At 44.3% G+C, this 16385-nt stretch overlaps 1 protein-coding gene across 6 annotated transcripts in view; it reads right to left on the bottom strand.

The window, feature by feature from the left end:
- Positions 1-261: 261 nt before the first annotated feature.
- Positions 262-16385, bottom strand: part of Gria1 (glutamate receptor, ionotropic, AMPA1 (alpha 1)) — a 318674-nt gene continuing 302550 nt past the window's right edge. For 3 of the 6 annotated variants that reach the window (NM_008165.4, NM_001113325.2, NM_001252403.1), the window contains exons 15-16: positions 12706-12840; positions 262-3063 (exon numbers count right to left, since the gene is read on the bottom strand). In NM_008165.4, the coding sequence (NP_032191.2) occupies positions 2860-3063; positions 12706-12840 (339 nt within the window). In that variant the 3' untranslated portion in view covers positions 262-2859. The remainder of the gene's footprint in view (positions 3064-12705; positions 12841-16385) is intronic. The other 3 variants (XR_388348.2, XM_017314275.2, XM_006532234.4) reach the window with 1 other exon arrangement.

Raw genomic sequence — 16385 nt, 5'->3', positions numbered from 1 at the left:
GTGAAAAATGAAATCCTATCTTAATGAATCATTCACAATGTTCTGAAATGGTTCTGAGGAGTCCATGAGTTGGGCACAGTAGCCATGTGCTTGACTAGCATGCACAAGGCCTCAGGTCCCAGGTCCCACGTCCCAGGTCCAGCATAGGGGAGAGGGGTGGAGTTAAAAACTTGCTAGTCTTAGAAGGTAAGAAAACATCAGTGCTTGGAACCCTAGCTTCAGAAATGGCACAACATGGAACGGACAATAAGGAAAGGTAGGTAATGGGTCCACAGTGATTTAATTCTTGTGATATTGTTCACTTTATGCAAATACCAAAAAAATGAAGAAAAACCCTGGCTATTTGAAAATAAGACAGAAATCCCTACCCCAAATATTTAGTGTCTGATCAAATGAGAGTTATTTTTTTCCCTCACACATCTTCCAAGAGAGTTAAAATAAATATATATGTTAAATAAAAGGCCCAGGTACCAAAGAGCAAAATTTAATGAAAGCCAGAACTGTTAAGTATGGATTCCTGTTGAGAAAAATGTCAATCTCTTTCAGAGTTTTCCCACTGCTCCATTTTTAAGAAAAGTGTAGTAAAAATACATAATACAAGGTAACTTCTTTCTCACTTCTGTTTTCTTTCCACACATCCCTCGTTGAGAAGCGTCTTCCCCGGAGTCATGGACCCCTCCCAGCAAGACCCTCATTTCCACCACAGTCTCTCTCTATCCAACCAATAGGCTCAGGGGCTGGAGAACATCTTCCCAGGCCGTAGACAAAAGGTTTTTGAAGCAGCTGATAGTAGAGTTTAGTTCCATCTCTTTCTAGGTGTGAACTCCCCAGTGGTGGGTCACACCGGAGTCTACAGTAGTAGGCAGGAGGCTGGGAGGATGTTAGCTGGCAGAAATAAAAGGTGGTAATCCATCTGCAGGACATTGCTTCACATGCCATGCCCATGGTGACACGGGAGACATGGATCAATGGGAGAAGGGTCGATTCTGGGATGTTTCTTTGCTATGGCAGGTGAAGAGAGAATGAGAGAGACACAGAGATGGTGGTTGTCCGCTGGAAGCATCCATAGAGGAAGCCAGTTCTACTGCCCTGAACCATGGATAGGCTCCAAAATCTTCAGCTCGTCCATTGCCAATGATAACCCCTAGTGGGGAAGATTGAATGGAAGCAGAGGGTAGGAGAATAAGCCAGAATATGGTTATTGGTAAAAGCTAGTGGCATGTGGCACTCACTGAAGCATGCACCTGGGAGTGGCTGCATAAGAAGTGGAAGTCAGTTGCACCAAGAGTGAGAGTGGAGGTCTCCACAAAGCTGTGTGCTAGGGACTTCCACTCCCACCCAAAGGTTCAGGCAGCCTAGTATCACTCAGGGTGGCTTTTGTCACCTTTCCTGTCTGGCTGTCCTTCACCTTGGTCGTTGCACTCATGGGTGTAGTTTCTGGCCATTGTAATGCAATGCCCTCAGTCTGTCTTAGCCAGGGAAAAAGGTTAGTATCCCTGTGTTAGAGTTAAAAGATGGGCTCAGGCATCTTAAGGTCCCCTGATGTACCTCATCTCCATCTCTCAAAAAGAATTCAGGCTTTGCTGTCTTTCTTTCTTTCTTTCTTAAGATCTGATCACATGCTAAAACAATACTCTATTAACACAAAACCCCGGTTCTCTGCATTGACACAACTCACAAGTTCATATTTGGTCTCTCAAACCTAGGACAGGAAACAGCACAGAAGGCTCTGTGTCAGGGGCTTGGATGGACTTCCATAATTCCCTATCACCTTCCTTTTGCTCTTAGCTCGGGCAACATTTCCTCTTATGCCAGAGGCTCCACAGAGAGTCCTACTCCACCATGGGGATCCAGTATAGACATCAAGCAAAGGAAAAGGCAAGAATCATGTATGACACCCCCCTGACTGCCAACTCTTTGCAAGGCTCTAGTGGGTCAGAAGGCCAGTTGCCCTTTGGCCCCCACATTGCCTTTGGGCCTGAGCATAGTAGAACATAATTTCCAGGGCTGAGATTGACTGTGAAAGAGGTCTACCATATTGGTACTCTATTGCCTGTGGGATGCTCCTGGGCATTGCAGGAAGCTTCTTCCGGGGAACAATGAACCTAACAAGTCCTCCTCTACTGTACTCTGCCCATCCCCCCTTTTAAGAACCCTTATCTGAGATGCTCTTCACAGTTACTCTCTGATGAACCAGCATTTAGGTAGTATTCTTTCTGGGGAAGGCAGCCCCCTTCTCCAGTAGTGTCTGTCTCCATCCAAGGCATGGGCCAAAGGATAGAAGGCCTCATAGAGAGCTCCAACACTGAATGAGTTTGAAGGTCAATATTCCTTTCCTTGCTTGTAAGGTGGAACCAATCGTGAGTCTTCAATCTGAAACTGAAAAGTGATGGGAAGGGGTGGGGTGGGGGTGGGGGCTGGGGATAGGAAGAAGGAAAAGGGTTGAACAGAGCCTGCAAACCATGGGTTAATAGTAAGAAAATAATGCACACACTAAGACACATTAACAACTGAATTAAAATTAAACAGTTTGATTTCTTCATTGATATCCCAGTGACTCCATTTTTATAGACGTTAGACTTCCTTGGACAGGATCTCTCCCGTTATTGCAGCATAGAGTTAGTGACCATCTTCACTCAGCAAATGGAAAAGGTTGAAAAAAAATCCCAAAACAAAAGGGATGGTGGTCTAGTGGAATTTTTTTTTTTTTAATTCTTCAGGGACATTGGCTGAATTGCCCTCCATATGGTTGTGGTGGTTGGAGGCGGTGTTTCATTTCTTTGTTTTTGGCACTGAAGGGCTTGGGATGGGGCTGGGGAAGCCTGAGCCTGCTCCCCAAGGGTTTCCTGTCTGCTCCAGTTACAATCCTGTGGCTCCCAAGGGCATCCCTGAACTGTGGCTCATGCAGGGAATGGATTGCATGGACTTGGGGAAGTCCTGGCTGACCACTCTGCCATTCTCTCCACTGCCACTTCCTCCGCTGGCTCCTGCCCCGCTGTTCCTGGGGAGGGTCGATGTCCGTATGGCTTCATTGATGGATTGCTGTGGAATCAAACAGAAACCCTTTTCAGGAGGACAGGGGGTTCTTCCCCAGGTCCTTGGTAATGATTGCCAAAGGGGAATGAGTCAAGCAGGGATTGAAACTTTTGCCCAACCGTCCTCCCAATTCCTGAGCTCAAGAAACGGTAGTGTGGGCAGTTCTCAGTAATTCTTATTTGTTTCTGGCGTAATAAGTCCCTTTCTGATCTAGAGTTCAATACTCTAGAAACCAGAGGGTTAGTAGCACCCATCTGATGTGTCAGTCTATACCTGTAGGTTGTCTGTGCTGATAGTAAGTGTGCATTACACAGACAATGGAGTTGGGGGATGCATCTTTGCTTTCTTTGACACATAGTTCTTTTCAACCACGTTGTACACACCACCTTTCTTTATCCTTGGTGGGGGCCTAGGCTTTAATGTGTTAGGAACCAAGCCCCGTGTTATCTCATTCAGTGGTTACTGCTGGTAGGCCATTTCCTTGGTGCTACTGGAGTGGAGCTTAGGAAATCTACATACTGTTACCTAAACTAAATTCTGCGATCACAGTCCTGTCTTTGGTATTTTTAGAATGTTTAAACCTCTATGTCTATGACATATGTGTCTGTCCAGGCAGCTACATTCATCCTCCTTCTCCCTTACTCTTCCTCATTCTCCCCTCCATCTTCCTCTTCCTCCTCCTCCTCTGCCACTTCTATCTACCAAATGGCAGTACTTCACAGAGAGGACTTTGAAATATTAAGGGAAACTGATAGTGTGCTATTGTTGGGTCCAAATGATGTTCTTCTAAAAAAAAAAAAAAACTCAAACCCCCACTTCTAGCCCCACATGTTAAGGGTACTTAGGAGTCATTTGAATAAGATAATTCACAAAATGTAACCAGAGAGGGTCATGTGCTGAAGAGAGTGTGGCCACATGTCCAAAAGCCTTCATCTGCGCACCACCTGCTTCCTGCCAGCATGTACAACACGCTGGTCTAGACTGATACATCAATTCAATGCTGTTCTAGGGTGTTGAAATTCTAGATCTGAGATGGACTCACAGTTCACCTCAGCAACTGAGGTGTTAGGTAAAATATTCAAGAAATATTCAAGAAATTCAGGTCCTGGATTCTGTCTTTTAGTCAAGAAAAACATTGTTCTCTGCAAAATTCCATGGGAGGAACTCTGTGGTATGAAGACGCTACCCTTAGCCCTCCCTCTCTACTTCTGAGTTCTCAGAATTTTGGGCATGAGGTTTAGTTTCTTGGTAGGAATCAACATAATGAGAAGGTTATCTGTGGGTTGAGAGACTTCCTTTGCTAAGACCGACCTCCCACATTTGTCAGCATGAATTCTGCTTAGTTTTGCCCCTGAAGTTCTGCATCACCTCAGCTGACAGCAAAGGCTGGCTCCTCTCAGTGTGTGTGTGCACATTACACATCCTCTTATACATAAGGTTTGTCACTTTAAAGAAAGCTCATATCCTGGGGGAGCCCCAGACCATACCTTCGAAATCCATAGCTATCCTCACTGGCCACTACACAGATAGTTTATATAAGATATTCTTGAATTTATTAAAAACACCCTTTCCAAACACCCTGGCTTTGTTGTTGTGAAATCACTCTGTCTCCTGTAGCTAGACTATTATGACAGTCTGATGGATTTTTTTCTTGCTACCCATTCTTACTGAACATTCTTAAAAAGAGTCTTCTTCTCCCCCCACCCCCCAAAAAAAATCCATGATTCATCTGGTGGACAGGGGCAGAGGAGGTGGGTTGACCAAAACTAAAGTTGTATGGAAATCCATTATTTTAGAGGCTAATTAAAAAATATAGTTAGAGACTCGGGAGGCAGATGAGTCCATGTTTCAATTTTAGAGAACCTAAGTTTGATTCCCAGCATCCATGTCTGATGGCTTACAACTGCTTGTAACTCCAGCTCAAGGCATCTAATATCTGTGGCCTCCATGAGTACCAGCACTCACATGCACATGCCACTACAACACTTACACACAATTAAAAATACCTAAAAAATACACTAAAAAATAATTAAAAATTAAAAAGAAAAGCTTAAAAAAACTTAAATAACTTAAAAATAACTTTAAAAGTGTTTGAACATGGATACCCATCATGAGTTGAAAAAGCCTTCCCCTATAAGACAAGAGTCGTTATATGAAAATCTCAGTGTCAGGCAGCACCTCCCTTTGAGTTCTTGGGCAGAATGAGACTCGAAAGGACTACCAGCAATAAGGCTTTTGAGTGTCATTTCTGCAGGACATCAAACTAGAAGTGTCATACTAATTTCCTGCTGGCTAGCATTCCTAGTGCCAGAAAGTGCCACATTAGACTACTGGGTGAATGTCATCAGTGGTAAACTCTGAATGCTACAATACTGGCTTGCCAGGCAAGACATATCTCCTGGTGCAGTAGTGGCATGATGGGTATGAGGCTAACAAACCACTTCCTGATTTGGTCTGTGCCCTGCCTGCGAGCTTCACAAGGTTTAACCCCTGCCTAATAACTTCTGCACTGTAAATCTGTGCAGAAGGCTATGACTCTAGATCCTATGGGAGAAACCTACTGTTGTTTTGCTAAATGGACATGTCATAAAATTACCTTTTCAATGATTGTGTTTATACCCATTGATTAGTGCTGTGTTTAACTTCACCCAGATGATCTCTTTGCAGTAGTTAGTTAAATTAGACACTCATAATTGATCAAAGTGCTGAGACTCAGTGACTGGGAATGCTCATCTGTAAATGGGGGTGTCTATATCAACGTGTCTTCCTAAAGGATCAATGTACATCACAGAAGAGGGAGGGGAAGGAATGTCAGAGCTAGGGGATGGGAGGATGCTCTGAGATGCTTGTTGTCTTCTGGACTTGGCCATTGCACTAGTGAACCCATTGCACCTGTGGTTACCTGAACAAGGACCTGAATCACATCAAATCAACAAGATCAGGCAGCATTCCACCAAGTAGCACTAATTCGGTGGGTTCCCAAAATAACAACAAAAACATCAAAAAAGCGGAGAGAACCTGAATGTGGGCAGGAGACGTGTTGGTTGGTATCCAGAGGAGAGGGAGCGGGGAGCTGGAGGTGGTTGTGATCAAGACACATTGTATGCATGTATAAAATTATCAAAGAATAAATACAAGATATTCAAAAAAATAAAATCCATGATTCAGACAGATTTCCCCCCATATGATGCTCTGCCCACGCTGGTTCTGTCTCTTCCTCAAACCTGGAACTTAATTTATTTACATCCTTCCCTGGCATTCCTCCACCAAAGAGGAAGTGTGATTTGGATTGCATTCTTTTGAGTCAAAGGCCAAATAAATAGAACCACAGTGCTACTCAGGGGAAGGCTGAGCTTAGAACAGGAAGAATTAATGATTACTGATTCCAACCCCAAAAAAAAAAGGTTGAAAAGAGAATAATATTTTAATTGTGTCAGTGGAAAAATATAGGACTTTCTAGAGTGTAGCCTGGAATGTCTAGCCTTCAAGACTTTGGTCTACTATGTTCCTTGAAAAAAAAGTGTGTGTGTGTGTGTGTGTGTGTGTGTGTGTGTGTGTGTGTGTGTGTGTGTGTGTGTGTGTGAGCAGCCATGAGAGTGAGCATAGAGGCCACAGGTCAGTCTCCTGTCATCTTGCTTTTGAGACAAGGTTTCTCACCAGAACATGGAGTTCACTGATGCACCTAGGCTGGGTGATCTCTCAGCCCTAGGGATCTACGTATCTCTGTTTCCTCAAGACTGAGATTAAAAGGATGTACCACCACACCCAGCTTTCTCTCAGGTGTGCTGGGGATGGAATTAGCTCCCCATCCTGTGCATTAGACACTTTATCAATTGAGATACCTCCATAGCCCATGTTCCTTTTACTTCAACGACAGCAACAACAGCAACAACAGCAACAACAGCAACAACAACAACAACAATTGAAGCTCACACAGATTACCTTGGGCTATAGTCCCCAAAAGTCTCAAACATTTCTGTAATACCTCACTAAAGTTGGCAAAACATCATGAATTTATCTTAAAGACAAGGTTAATGGTACAGTTAATACCAGAGGCTACCAAAAGCTGAGACAAATTTGTCATGTAACTGAGACCTTTCTACATTAAAATACCAGATCCATTTTCTCAGGAAGCTGAGGGCTGCTCAGAGCACACCCTACCACAGGTGGGCGCTGGCCTCTTACTAGCTTCCTTCCTGATACACTTATGGGATCTTGGAGAAGAGAGGACAAGATCCAGAATGCTGGGATGGAAAGCAAGTTAAACAGGCAGTAGACCACTAGTTCTCAAATGCACTGTTCTTTGGGAAAAATAAAACCATTGATGTCTGAGTTCTACTAAACTAATACTGAGTGAATAGACTGGGAATCTAACTTTCAAAGCTTCTGGGGTGATTCTAAACTGGAATCAAAGTTGAGCTTATCTACTGTCCTCGATCATTTTAAACAGAGCCTGACATGTACACATGATTGACTTGTTTAAGACAACAGTTATCTGAGGCAGTGACAGAGTAGATGACCTATTAAATATTGTTCTTGTACCCTCCTAAAGCTAACTGAAAACCACTAATATAATGCCTGCCCTTGCCTTTAAGAGGCGGCTCTCTGTTGTTCCCTCCCAACTATAGCAGTCGTTTTTAAACACGTCCTTAGAGATTTTCTGAAACAGGATCGGGGGAAGAAGAATGAGTGAGAGGTCTAGTTGCAAAGTCCCCTAGTGTATTCTTCTGATACCCAGTTCTGCAATGGTGACCATGTTCTGTTTCCCGGTCATTTGGTTTGCTAGGAGAGCTCTGCCCAGCTTCTGGATGTCAGAGAATATCCTAATGAAAGCTCAGGTTTCACTAATGACCCCATTCATTGTGTGTGCAAAGAAGTGGCTGTGCACCAACCATAGAGGATGCTTCCTCAGTGTTAAGCCATTTGCTGCTCATTAAGTCTAGGCAAGTGTACAGACTCGAATCTGATGTGGCTTCAGCATACCATGTGTTGGCTTTTTCACATACAAGTTTGAAAGGTCAGCTGCTCTCCGGGGAGTTGAGGGGGGGCTGGGGATTAATTTCCCCTGGGAGCAAGGTCAAAAACAATCAAGATCTCTATTTTAGTTAATATCAACAAGGACAAAGATGCTATTCTGTTTTCCCTGGAAGAGGTGAAGTGCAGATGTTCTAGAGCTCTACTCAATTAAAAATGTGCCCTAGGTGATGTTTTGCTTCATGACAGCTTAAGTTATATTACGATGCTGTGGGCTACCTGAAGTCTTTGTTTGAGTCCTCAGCTCCTATACTGCCCATCCAGTATTTCTATGTCCAAGCCTTACTGATTTCTGGACACTTCTAGGCAAGAGTTCTAGTGTTTGAGTCTCTGACTCTGGGCATCCTTTGCTGGCAACTCTCTGGTTTTGGCTAGTTCGTTCCTTGCTTCAACCTAGCTAAATACCACTGTGTCTGGGTTGTTCCTAGTTGCATCTCCTCTGCTGAGCATTGTCCTGCTTCCCCAGTGACACGTATGTTCTGTTCCCAACACATCAAAGGGTGAAGAGTCTCAAGGAGACTCAGTTGAGATTCTGTGCTTGCCTCAATGACACAGACTGAGTGTGGAGATGCATTTTGTTTATCTTTGTGACCAGCACAATGACTGGCACTTGAGGGACTTAAAGCAAGTGCTCAAAAGAAAAATTATCAATCACTGAAAAAAGAGAAATCGGGCAGTTTAGAAGCATTTTTGCTAACACTAAGAGCCTGGGCTTTGTGGAGACTTTGTTTACTGTCTAATCCCAGTCCTTCTAGCTCCTGGCTTATGAGGCCTGTGGGATCAAGCTCCTTTACTTCTTCTAGCCTCACTTCTTATTAGCCTGCAGATCCTCAAGAATATATTAACTGGCTAATGAAAATGAGGAGCTAACACCTTGATTTGAAAGTTCTCAGCCTCCTCCCCCCCCCATTTGTCCTCTCTCCTTGCCTTCACCTCTGTCCCTCCTTTTGTGCTTAGTTTTCCTCTTCTTCCTCTCCCCTCACATGGTAACTAGAGAAAGGTCTCTTTGAATGGCTGAGACTTGGGGGCTAAGCCTGAGCTGGTTTAGTGGTTTCTGACTTTAACAAGGGGTAAACACTGTGGTCAGGGAAAGACATAGGATGGAAGGTCTTTCCAAAGGCCCATGTTACCTCTGTCTGCATCCCTGAGTAGAGCCGTAGGCTGTGCTTCTAAAAAGAGATAATTGCTTTTGGGAGAATCAAGCAGCTCATTACGAAGCCTGAGGAGTGGTTGGAGTGCATTCCACTTATCTCTTCTAGATAAGGGAGGAATTGATGGAGCTTCAGAAATGAAGGGCCAGCTAGATGAGTAAAGAAAGTATCTCCGTTGAAGTGGAAAGATGGAAAATTCTATTAGGAGTGCTGTTGTTTTGTGCAGAAGTCATGATGGTGGATGGAACTGATTACTGGGGACTGTGCTGGACAGTCTTAGGTTAGTGCTTCTGGGGGTCCTTGGTGTCTTCTGAGAACTTTAATAACAACACTGTAAAGGGAGTTGTGAGAATGTCTCTCAGTCATCGTACCATGATGCAACAGCCTCTTCAAAGAAACCTTGTCATCTAAGACAGCAATGTCCCTTCCATGGGGCCGGTCAACACTGTCTCAGTTCAAAGAGAATCCCAGCCTCTGTTCAGATACCTGGTTTAGTAGAAATCACTATAAACCTAGAGGTGGTGTTGTATGTTCAGGTAGTTTTCTCCTTGGTGGAAACCAAACCACACCATAGTTGATAAGAAAACATAGATGGGATCAAGACCACCTTGGGAACAGGGCTCCAGACTGGGCAGTTTGCATTGCTTAACCATATGCCACTCTCTGCACGCTTCCTCTCTTGCTCCAGTAGACCTTCTCTTCTGTGGACAATTCTATATTAACTTGACGAAAAATACGTGCCCTATACCCATAGCCTGTTCTTTAAGGACTCGTGGTCTGCATGACTCAAAACATTCTGGTAATGTGATTAATAAAATCACATGTTAATAAGGAAATATTAATAAAAGGAAGCTTGAAGGAAGCTGTAGCTGTCTGCTAATAAGGCCAATTTCATGAATGCTAGCACTCACTGCTGTTATTATTTATTGAGAGCATACTGGGATGAGGGTCTCCTGCCAATCCTTTAATCTATTATTTCATATCCTCACTACAAATTTATGAAGTATATACGACCACTGTCATCATTTTTAAAATACTAAAAATCAAAGGACCAGAGTGTAATTAAAGCTGTCTAAGGTGAGAGAGTTAAGAAACAGAATGAATGGACTCTTGCCAGGCTCTTCACTCCTTGATATCCACAGGACATACTGTCCTGGGGTGCCATGAGAGGAGCTTTCGAGAGCTGACCAGCACCAGCTCTGGGTCTCTGGTCCTTGGCAAAGGAGTAGAGGGTTCCAAAGAGCATAGCTAGCTTAGCTTCTGGCCTGGGACCCACTTTGCTGATTGAACAGCCCTTTCCTCTCTTTGGATGGTAAGGAAGGACAATCTGTAAATTTATGTTCTGGATGGAATTGGCAAAGAAAGCTCTGCTTCGGGCTGGCTTAGGGGTGCTGGCCATATCCCACCAAGTTCAAGGGAGGGTTTAAGTATAAAGTCAATGACTGTGCTGTGATCTGCTTTTGTTTTTTTTCCCCCCAACAGAATGTGAAGGTGGGAGAGCTGGTCAAGAGGAGAGCAAGATGTTCTGAGGTCCTCTAGACAAATTTACCATACTTCCAGACTTTTATTGTTCCTCTTACCGTATTGTGGAAGAACGGCTTTTAAAATGGACCTCATGAGATAGAAGAAGGGGTGAGGGATCAGCTTGCACAGAACACACTGGGGCTGGAACATGGTGGGAGGAGGGAAGCAGATTGCCAGCAGAGAGGCAGCTGGAACCATGACGTGAGAATGCTGAGTGCCAGGACAGAAAGTCTCAATACTAGGATGGATGCAAAGTCCTTTTTTTCCTCCCCTCACCCATTTCATACAGAACTGAACATTGAGTTTCCAAGCAAGGGACTGACTAAAGATGTCCTCCCCAGGACTGACCCAGGGTATACACAGGATGTACACAGGCCAAGGTGAGGGAGAGGCTGGGCAGAACCTATGCCAGTGATGCAGGATTGCTTATGTTCCTGCTCAGAAGAAATTGAATATTGACAAGTGAACCTTTAGGACACATTATAGGACAGCAAACCCCAGGGAACAAAATCTTACTCATCTAGTCAAGCCAAAGAGAGCGCCCAGGCCAAGACACTCACTGGTGTGAAGCCCATAATGACCACATAACGTTCTTAATTTCTGCTGTTTCCCATAAGCCCTCTCCAATCCACCTTTTTCTATGTTCCTATAGTCTTTACCATCTGAATCAGTCTTTTCTTTCTTTATGTGTGTGTATGTGTATTGTTTGTATGTGTGCATGTGTGTGTGTGGTATATGTATGTGAATGTATGTGTGTGTGGTATATGTATGTGTGTGTGCGTGAGCGCATTTAGGTCAGAGGTTGACATTGGGGGTCTTCCTCAACTGTTCTTCACCTTACTTTTTTTCATACAGAGTCTCTCACTGAACCTATAGCTCATAGATGTGGGTAGGCTGGTTGGCTAGTGAACTTCAGGGGTCCCCGCTTTCTTCCTCTTTTTTAAGTGGGCACAGAGACTCTAAACTTAAGTCCTCATGCCTTTGTGGCAGGCACTTTACCATGTGAGCCATTTCCTTAGCCCTGGGCACTTTCCCTTATCCATTTCCTGTTGAGATTTGAAGATACGAAGGTCACAGAGGGGACCTAAGTTCTCTGCTTCCTTATGCCGCTTTTCACATGACTGACTTCCATACAAGTCTCACTAGGGCTAATGATGCAATCCAGGGGCTGGGATGCTGACAGCCCAGCTTCCCTGCGATGCTCTCATCTACATCTTTGCTAAGGAACACTTGTCCTTTCTCACACAGCACCAGTGATGGTGAGCTCCCTATTCACTGGGATAGTCCATGTGCTCCTGTTAGAAAAGTGGGTTTTGTGCATTGTATTCATATCTCCTTTCTTTTGATTCCAGCCATTGCTGCTGTTGTATTCTTTGGGACTCCTTAAGATGAGTCTGCTTGCCTCTTGCCTAACAGGTTTTCATATTTGTCCTGGCAGCTTCTCAACCCTCTCTAATTCTTCTCTGCTTCTGCTGCCTTCTGCTGTGTTCAATGTGGTTTGGGGTTATTGAACTTAATCTGGTTACCTTTCTCTGTGAATGATGCTCTCTGCCAGGGTCACTCCATAATACAGAAGCTAAACACGGACCCAGTTCACCAAGCATAGCAAGATAGGCACAAGAACTGGGTAGGCATGCCTTCCCTCATCTGGGCAGCTGCTCGATTGAATGTAACTTCAGAAAAATCAGACTCTCACTGCGCTGGTTGAACCCTGAACCTCTCGGACCTGCCTTCAGAAAGACTCATTTGCTGTTTTGGGCACAGTATTTGCCAGACACGGCCATCCCTTCCCTTTCTTTTAGATCCCGATGTCCCTTGCAGTTTCTTCCTCATGCCTCTCTACTTCCTGAATGATCCTAACTGCTCCCTTTCTACTTCTTTGGAGCAAAAAAACCTCTTAGGGAACCCAGCTGTGCCAGCGAGAACAGGGTAGGGAAAAGATCCGGGAAGACGATGCCACCTTCATCCGCTTCGACTCGCTACGGGATTTGTAGCAGAACTCGATTAAGGCAACCAGCATGGCCAATCCCAGCCCTCCAATCAGGATGTAGAACACGCCTGCCACATTGCTCAGGCTCAGAGCACTGGTCTTGTCCTAAGAGAAGGAGGTGGGAAAGGAGGGGAGGGGAAAGAGGAAAGTGAGTCAAGAGGCTTGAGGCCATCGAGGCAGCAGCAAATTAACACACATACACGCAACCCCACACCCTCCTCAGCGTTCATAGATGGAAATTGCTTGTATTCATTGGCCGCATGTTGGCAACATTCCCCAGGGGAGAGGGGAATGCATGTGTGTTTGTGTATATTTAAATCCTCTGTGATTGTGTTGAACTTTTAATTACACCACTTCCTTCTTTAATGTCTTCTCTGGGACAGGAGATACCACAAAAATTCAGGCCAGATCTGGTAAGATCTGAACCCTTGAGCTTAACTAATTCTTTCAGGAGACCCTTCCCTTTAGCTCCGTGTCTGCCTCATCTCCTCTGTTGCTTGGCAACACGTCAGCCTCCATCATTGTGCATGTCTCTGAGTGTTTTGCTGGGAGTTGGTATTAAAGTGAACTTTCCCCTAGATGTGCATTTGATTTCAATTTAATAAGACAGCTCTCAAACACATAATAAAGGCAGAGGGATGCGAACCTTTAATGACTGCTCTCAGTCCCAATTGAAGGGGAAAACCTGGGAGGGGGGCTTATAGTGTCAGAAAGGCATTGCGCTAGAGTAATGGCTCGATTTAATCCTAATAATTATGCTTAATCGGTGTCGTTTATTTATTTTTTCTATTGGAAGTGCTTGCTAAGATTGCCTATAGGTAGACCAGGGTGGCTGAATTTAGAAATCTCAGTTGCCTGTAGTAAAAGATACTCTGCTGGTTTCAGGGATGCTGAGCCGCAAAGAAGGGTGCTGAAATTCCCAGAAGCCTAGGGAAGAGTATTGCTGTTCAGCAGGAGGGAGTTGAACCCTTCTTGTGAAGCCAGTGAATAGAACTGGTGTGGGAGACTGTCCCAGAGTCCTGTCACATCCTGTGAGCTTTAAAAGTGAGGGGAACGAAGGAGAACCCCATTTCAGGTAGTGAGAACACTAGCCCAAATTGCTGTTCACGGTGGAAGGTAGTGTTGGAGGAAGTGAGGCCACCATTCCACCTAATGCTTGACAAAGGCGAAGAATGCCTTTTAAGTCTCGGAAGAACGCTCCTCCCCAGTTGTTATGACGGCTCCTAACACCTTCTTTTCTGTCGTTTTCTCATGTGAGAATGTTTCATTAAATCAAAGTGAAAGGCATCTCTCAGCTTGCACTGGTACTTGGCATTGATGGCTGATTGGTGGCATGGGGTAGGATGCGTGACCTTTACCCTTCTGTGTGTTGCTTTTCAGGTGGGGGTCCAGATGAGCAATGAATGATAGAGTGCTTGGTCCTAGTTGCTGTTCTGATATCCACCCAAAAGGATCTGGGCATGTGGAAAGGGATTTCTTATCTCCAAACCTTTGCCCCCTTTCTACTTGATGCAGTGTATAGGGTCCTTGGTGGTTGAACGTGGGAACTGCAGCTGGCTTGCCTCTCTACCCTGGAGAGAGCCCCAGCCAGCAAAGCCATGGGATTATCTACAGCAATCCCAGGAGAGGCTTTTTGTGAGTCTATGACAGATGATTCTTGCAAAGAGGTGACTTTTGGCAATGCTTAGCCTGGCTCTCTAGGCAGTGGAAATGATTATTCAAGGGAACAACCTTTTTCCTGTTTGGGATAATGGCCTGAGAAGAGAACTGTGAAAAATGGGTCCAACACGTGGTTCAGGAACTGGTAGAACATGCGAATTTCCACTTGCGTGACTCTCAGAACGCTCAGCATATATCCCTGCTTGTTGTCCAGAAGGTGTGTAGTTTATAGAACTACTTAAGAGAAATTCCTATAAAACTCTCCTTTCTGAACAGGGCCGAGGTTGGGTGTGTTGGGGAGACATCTTAGAGCATCACCAGATAGCAGGGACTAGATAAGAGTGATGCTCAGAGAGAGTCAATGAGGGCGAACTGGGAAAGAAGGCAGGAGGTTGCCAACTTTGCAAGCTCACTCATCTTTCAAAAGCTTAAGTACAGCTTACACTGTCCATAAGTTAGGCTAGCTTATTCTTCATAGTCTCCCCAAGCTTGATTTGGCTGGAGAGGTATTCAAGGATAAGGGAATGGTGGGTGCACTCTTTTGTTACTATTAACTTTGTACTGTAACTGTATCTGACTCCCTGGCCACCACTTAGGGTATATCTGTGAGACAGGTAGGGTTAGATCTTTGTGTGGAAGTGAGGGAAGAGTGTGTTCTGTGTAACTATAGAGAGAAGAGGGTCCAGTCACTGGGCATATGGTTGTTTCTGGATTAGAGAGCTTTCCTCCTTACTCTTCTTTCTTCACTGGAATTAGAGATTGAACCCCAGGCCATGATTATCTATCTGTCTGTCTATCTGTCCTATGTATCTATGTATCTATGTATCTATCTATCTATATATGTATGTATGTATGTATGTATGTATGTATGTATGTATGTATGTATGTATGTATGTGTGTATCTGTCTATGTGTCTATGTGTCTATGTGTCTATCTATCTATCTATCTATCTATCTATCTATCTATCTATCTATCTATCTATCTATCTATCTATCTATCTATCTATCTATCTGGTTTTTCCAGATAGGGTTTCTCTCGGTACAGTCCTGGTTGTTATGAAATATGCTGTGTAGACCAGGCTAGCTTTAAACTCATAGAGATCTGCCTGCTTCTGCCTCCTGAGCACTGGAATTAAAGGTGTGAGTTAACACCTGATTACCCTTCATTTATATTTGTTTGCTTGAGACAGGCAAACAAATTTGATATAGCCTAAGCTGTCTTTGAACTGAGTGTGTAGCCTAGGCTTGTCTCCACCTTCTGATTTTTCTGCCTCAGTTTTGGAAGTTCTGGGATTATATGTGTGTATCACCAGTCAGCTCATCTACTTATGGCCTAGAGAGATGGCTGCACGTGTGAAGACAGCTTGATGGTTTGCTTCCCAACTATATATCCCTTTTGGTGGACAAGTGTCATAGGCCCTGGCATGGCAGTGGTGTGGTTTTAGTTTAGGTAAATTTACATTTAGGCAAGGTTTGTAATTTCTTTATGTGTGGCATTAGCTTTATGTATGGATGAAACTGCATATTTTTCTCTCTTTCTCTCCCTCTCTCTCTCTTTTGGTAGTGCTGGGCATTGAACCCAGGACCTTAGGTATGTTAGGCTAGTGTTATAGCCCTAGTTTATCATTATTAGCTTTTGGGATAGCATCAGATTTAGATCTTTCTAAGGTGGTTTGAGATTTTCTGGTCTGTTGCCATCAATGACCTTCTTTGACAACAATTGTTGGGATAGAAATGGGCTATCCTAGGGCAGAGATAAAAAGCCTTTTATTTGGAGACTGGAACTTTGACTCCTCCTCTGACCCACTGTATACATAAAGGGACTTCCTTGTGCACTTGAGTAAATAGCAATGTCTCAGTACATGGCTAAGTACAGGGTTCCAGCTCTGATGGGGGAAGGAAGAGATGGGCTTGGGGTCTTCCAAGTGTTCCCTGAAACATCCCATTCTCTTTCTATCCACAGCAGATGCACTCTCCTAGAGCTAGGCAGCT

This window comes from Mus musculus, chromosome 11 (genome assembly GCF_000001635.26).
Source record: "Mus musculus strain C57BL/6J chromosome 11, GRCm38.p6 C57BL/6J".
NCBI lineage: Eukaryota > Metazoa > Chordata > Mammalia > Rodentia > Muridae > Mus > Mus musculus.
The sequence above is the reverse complement of the archived record's forward strand: the minus strand, read 5'-3'. Positions and strand labels throughout refer to the sequence as shown.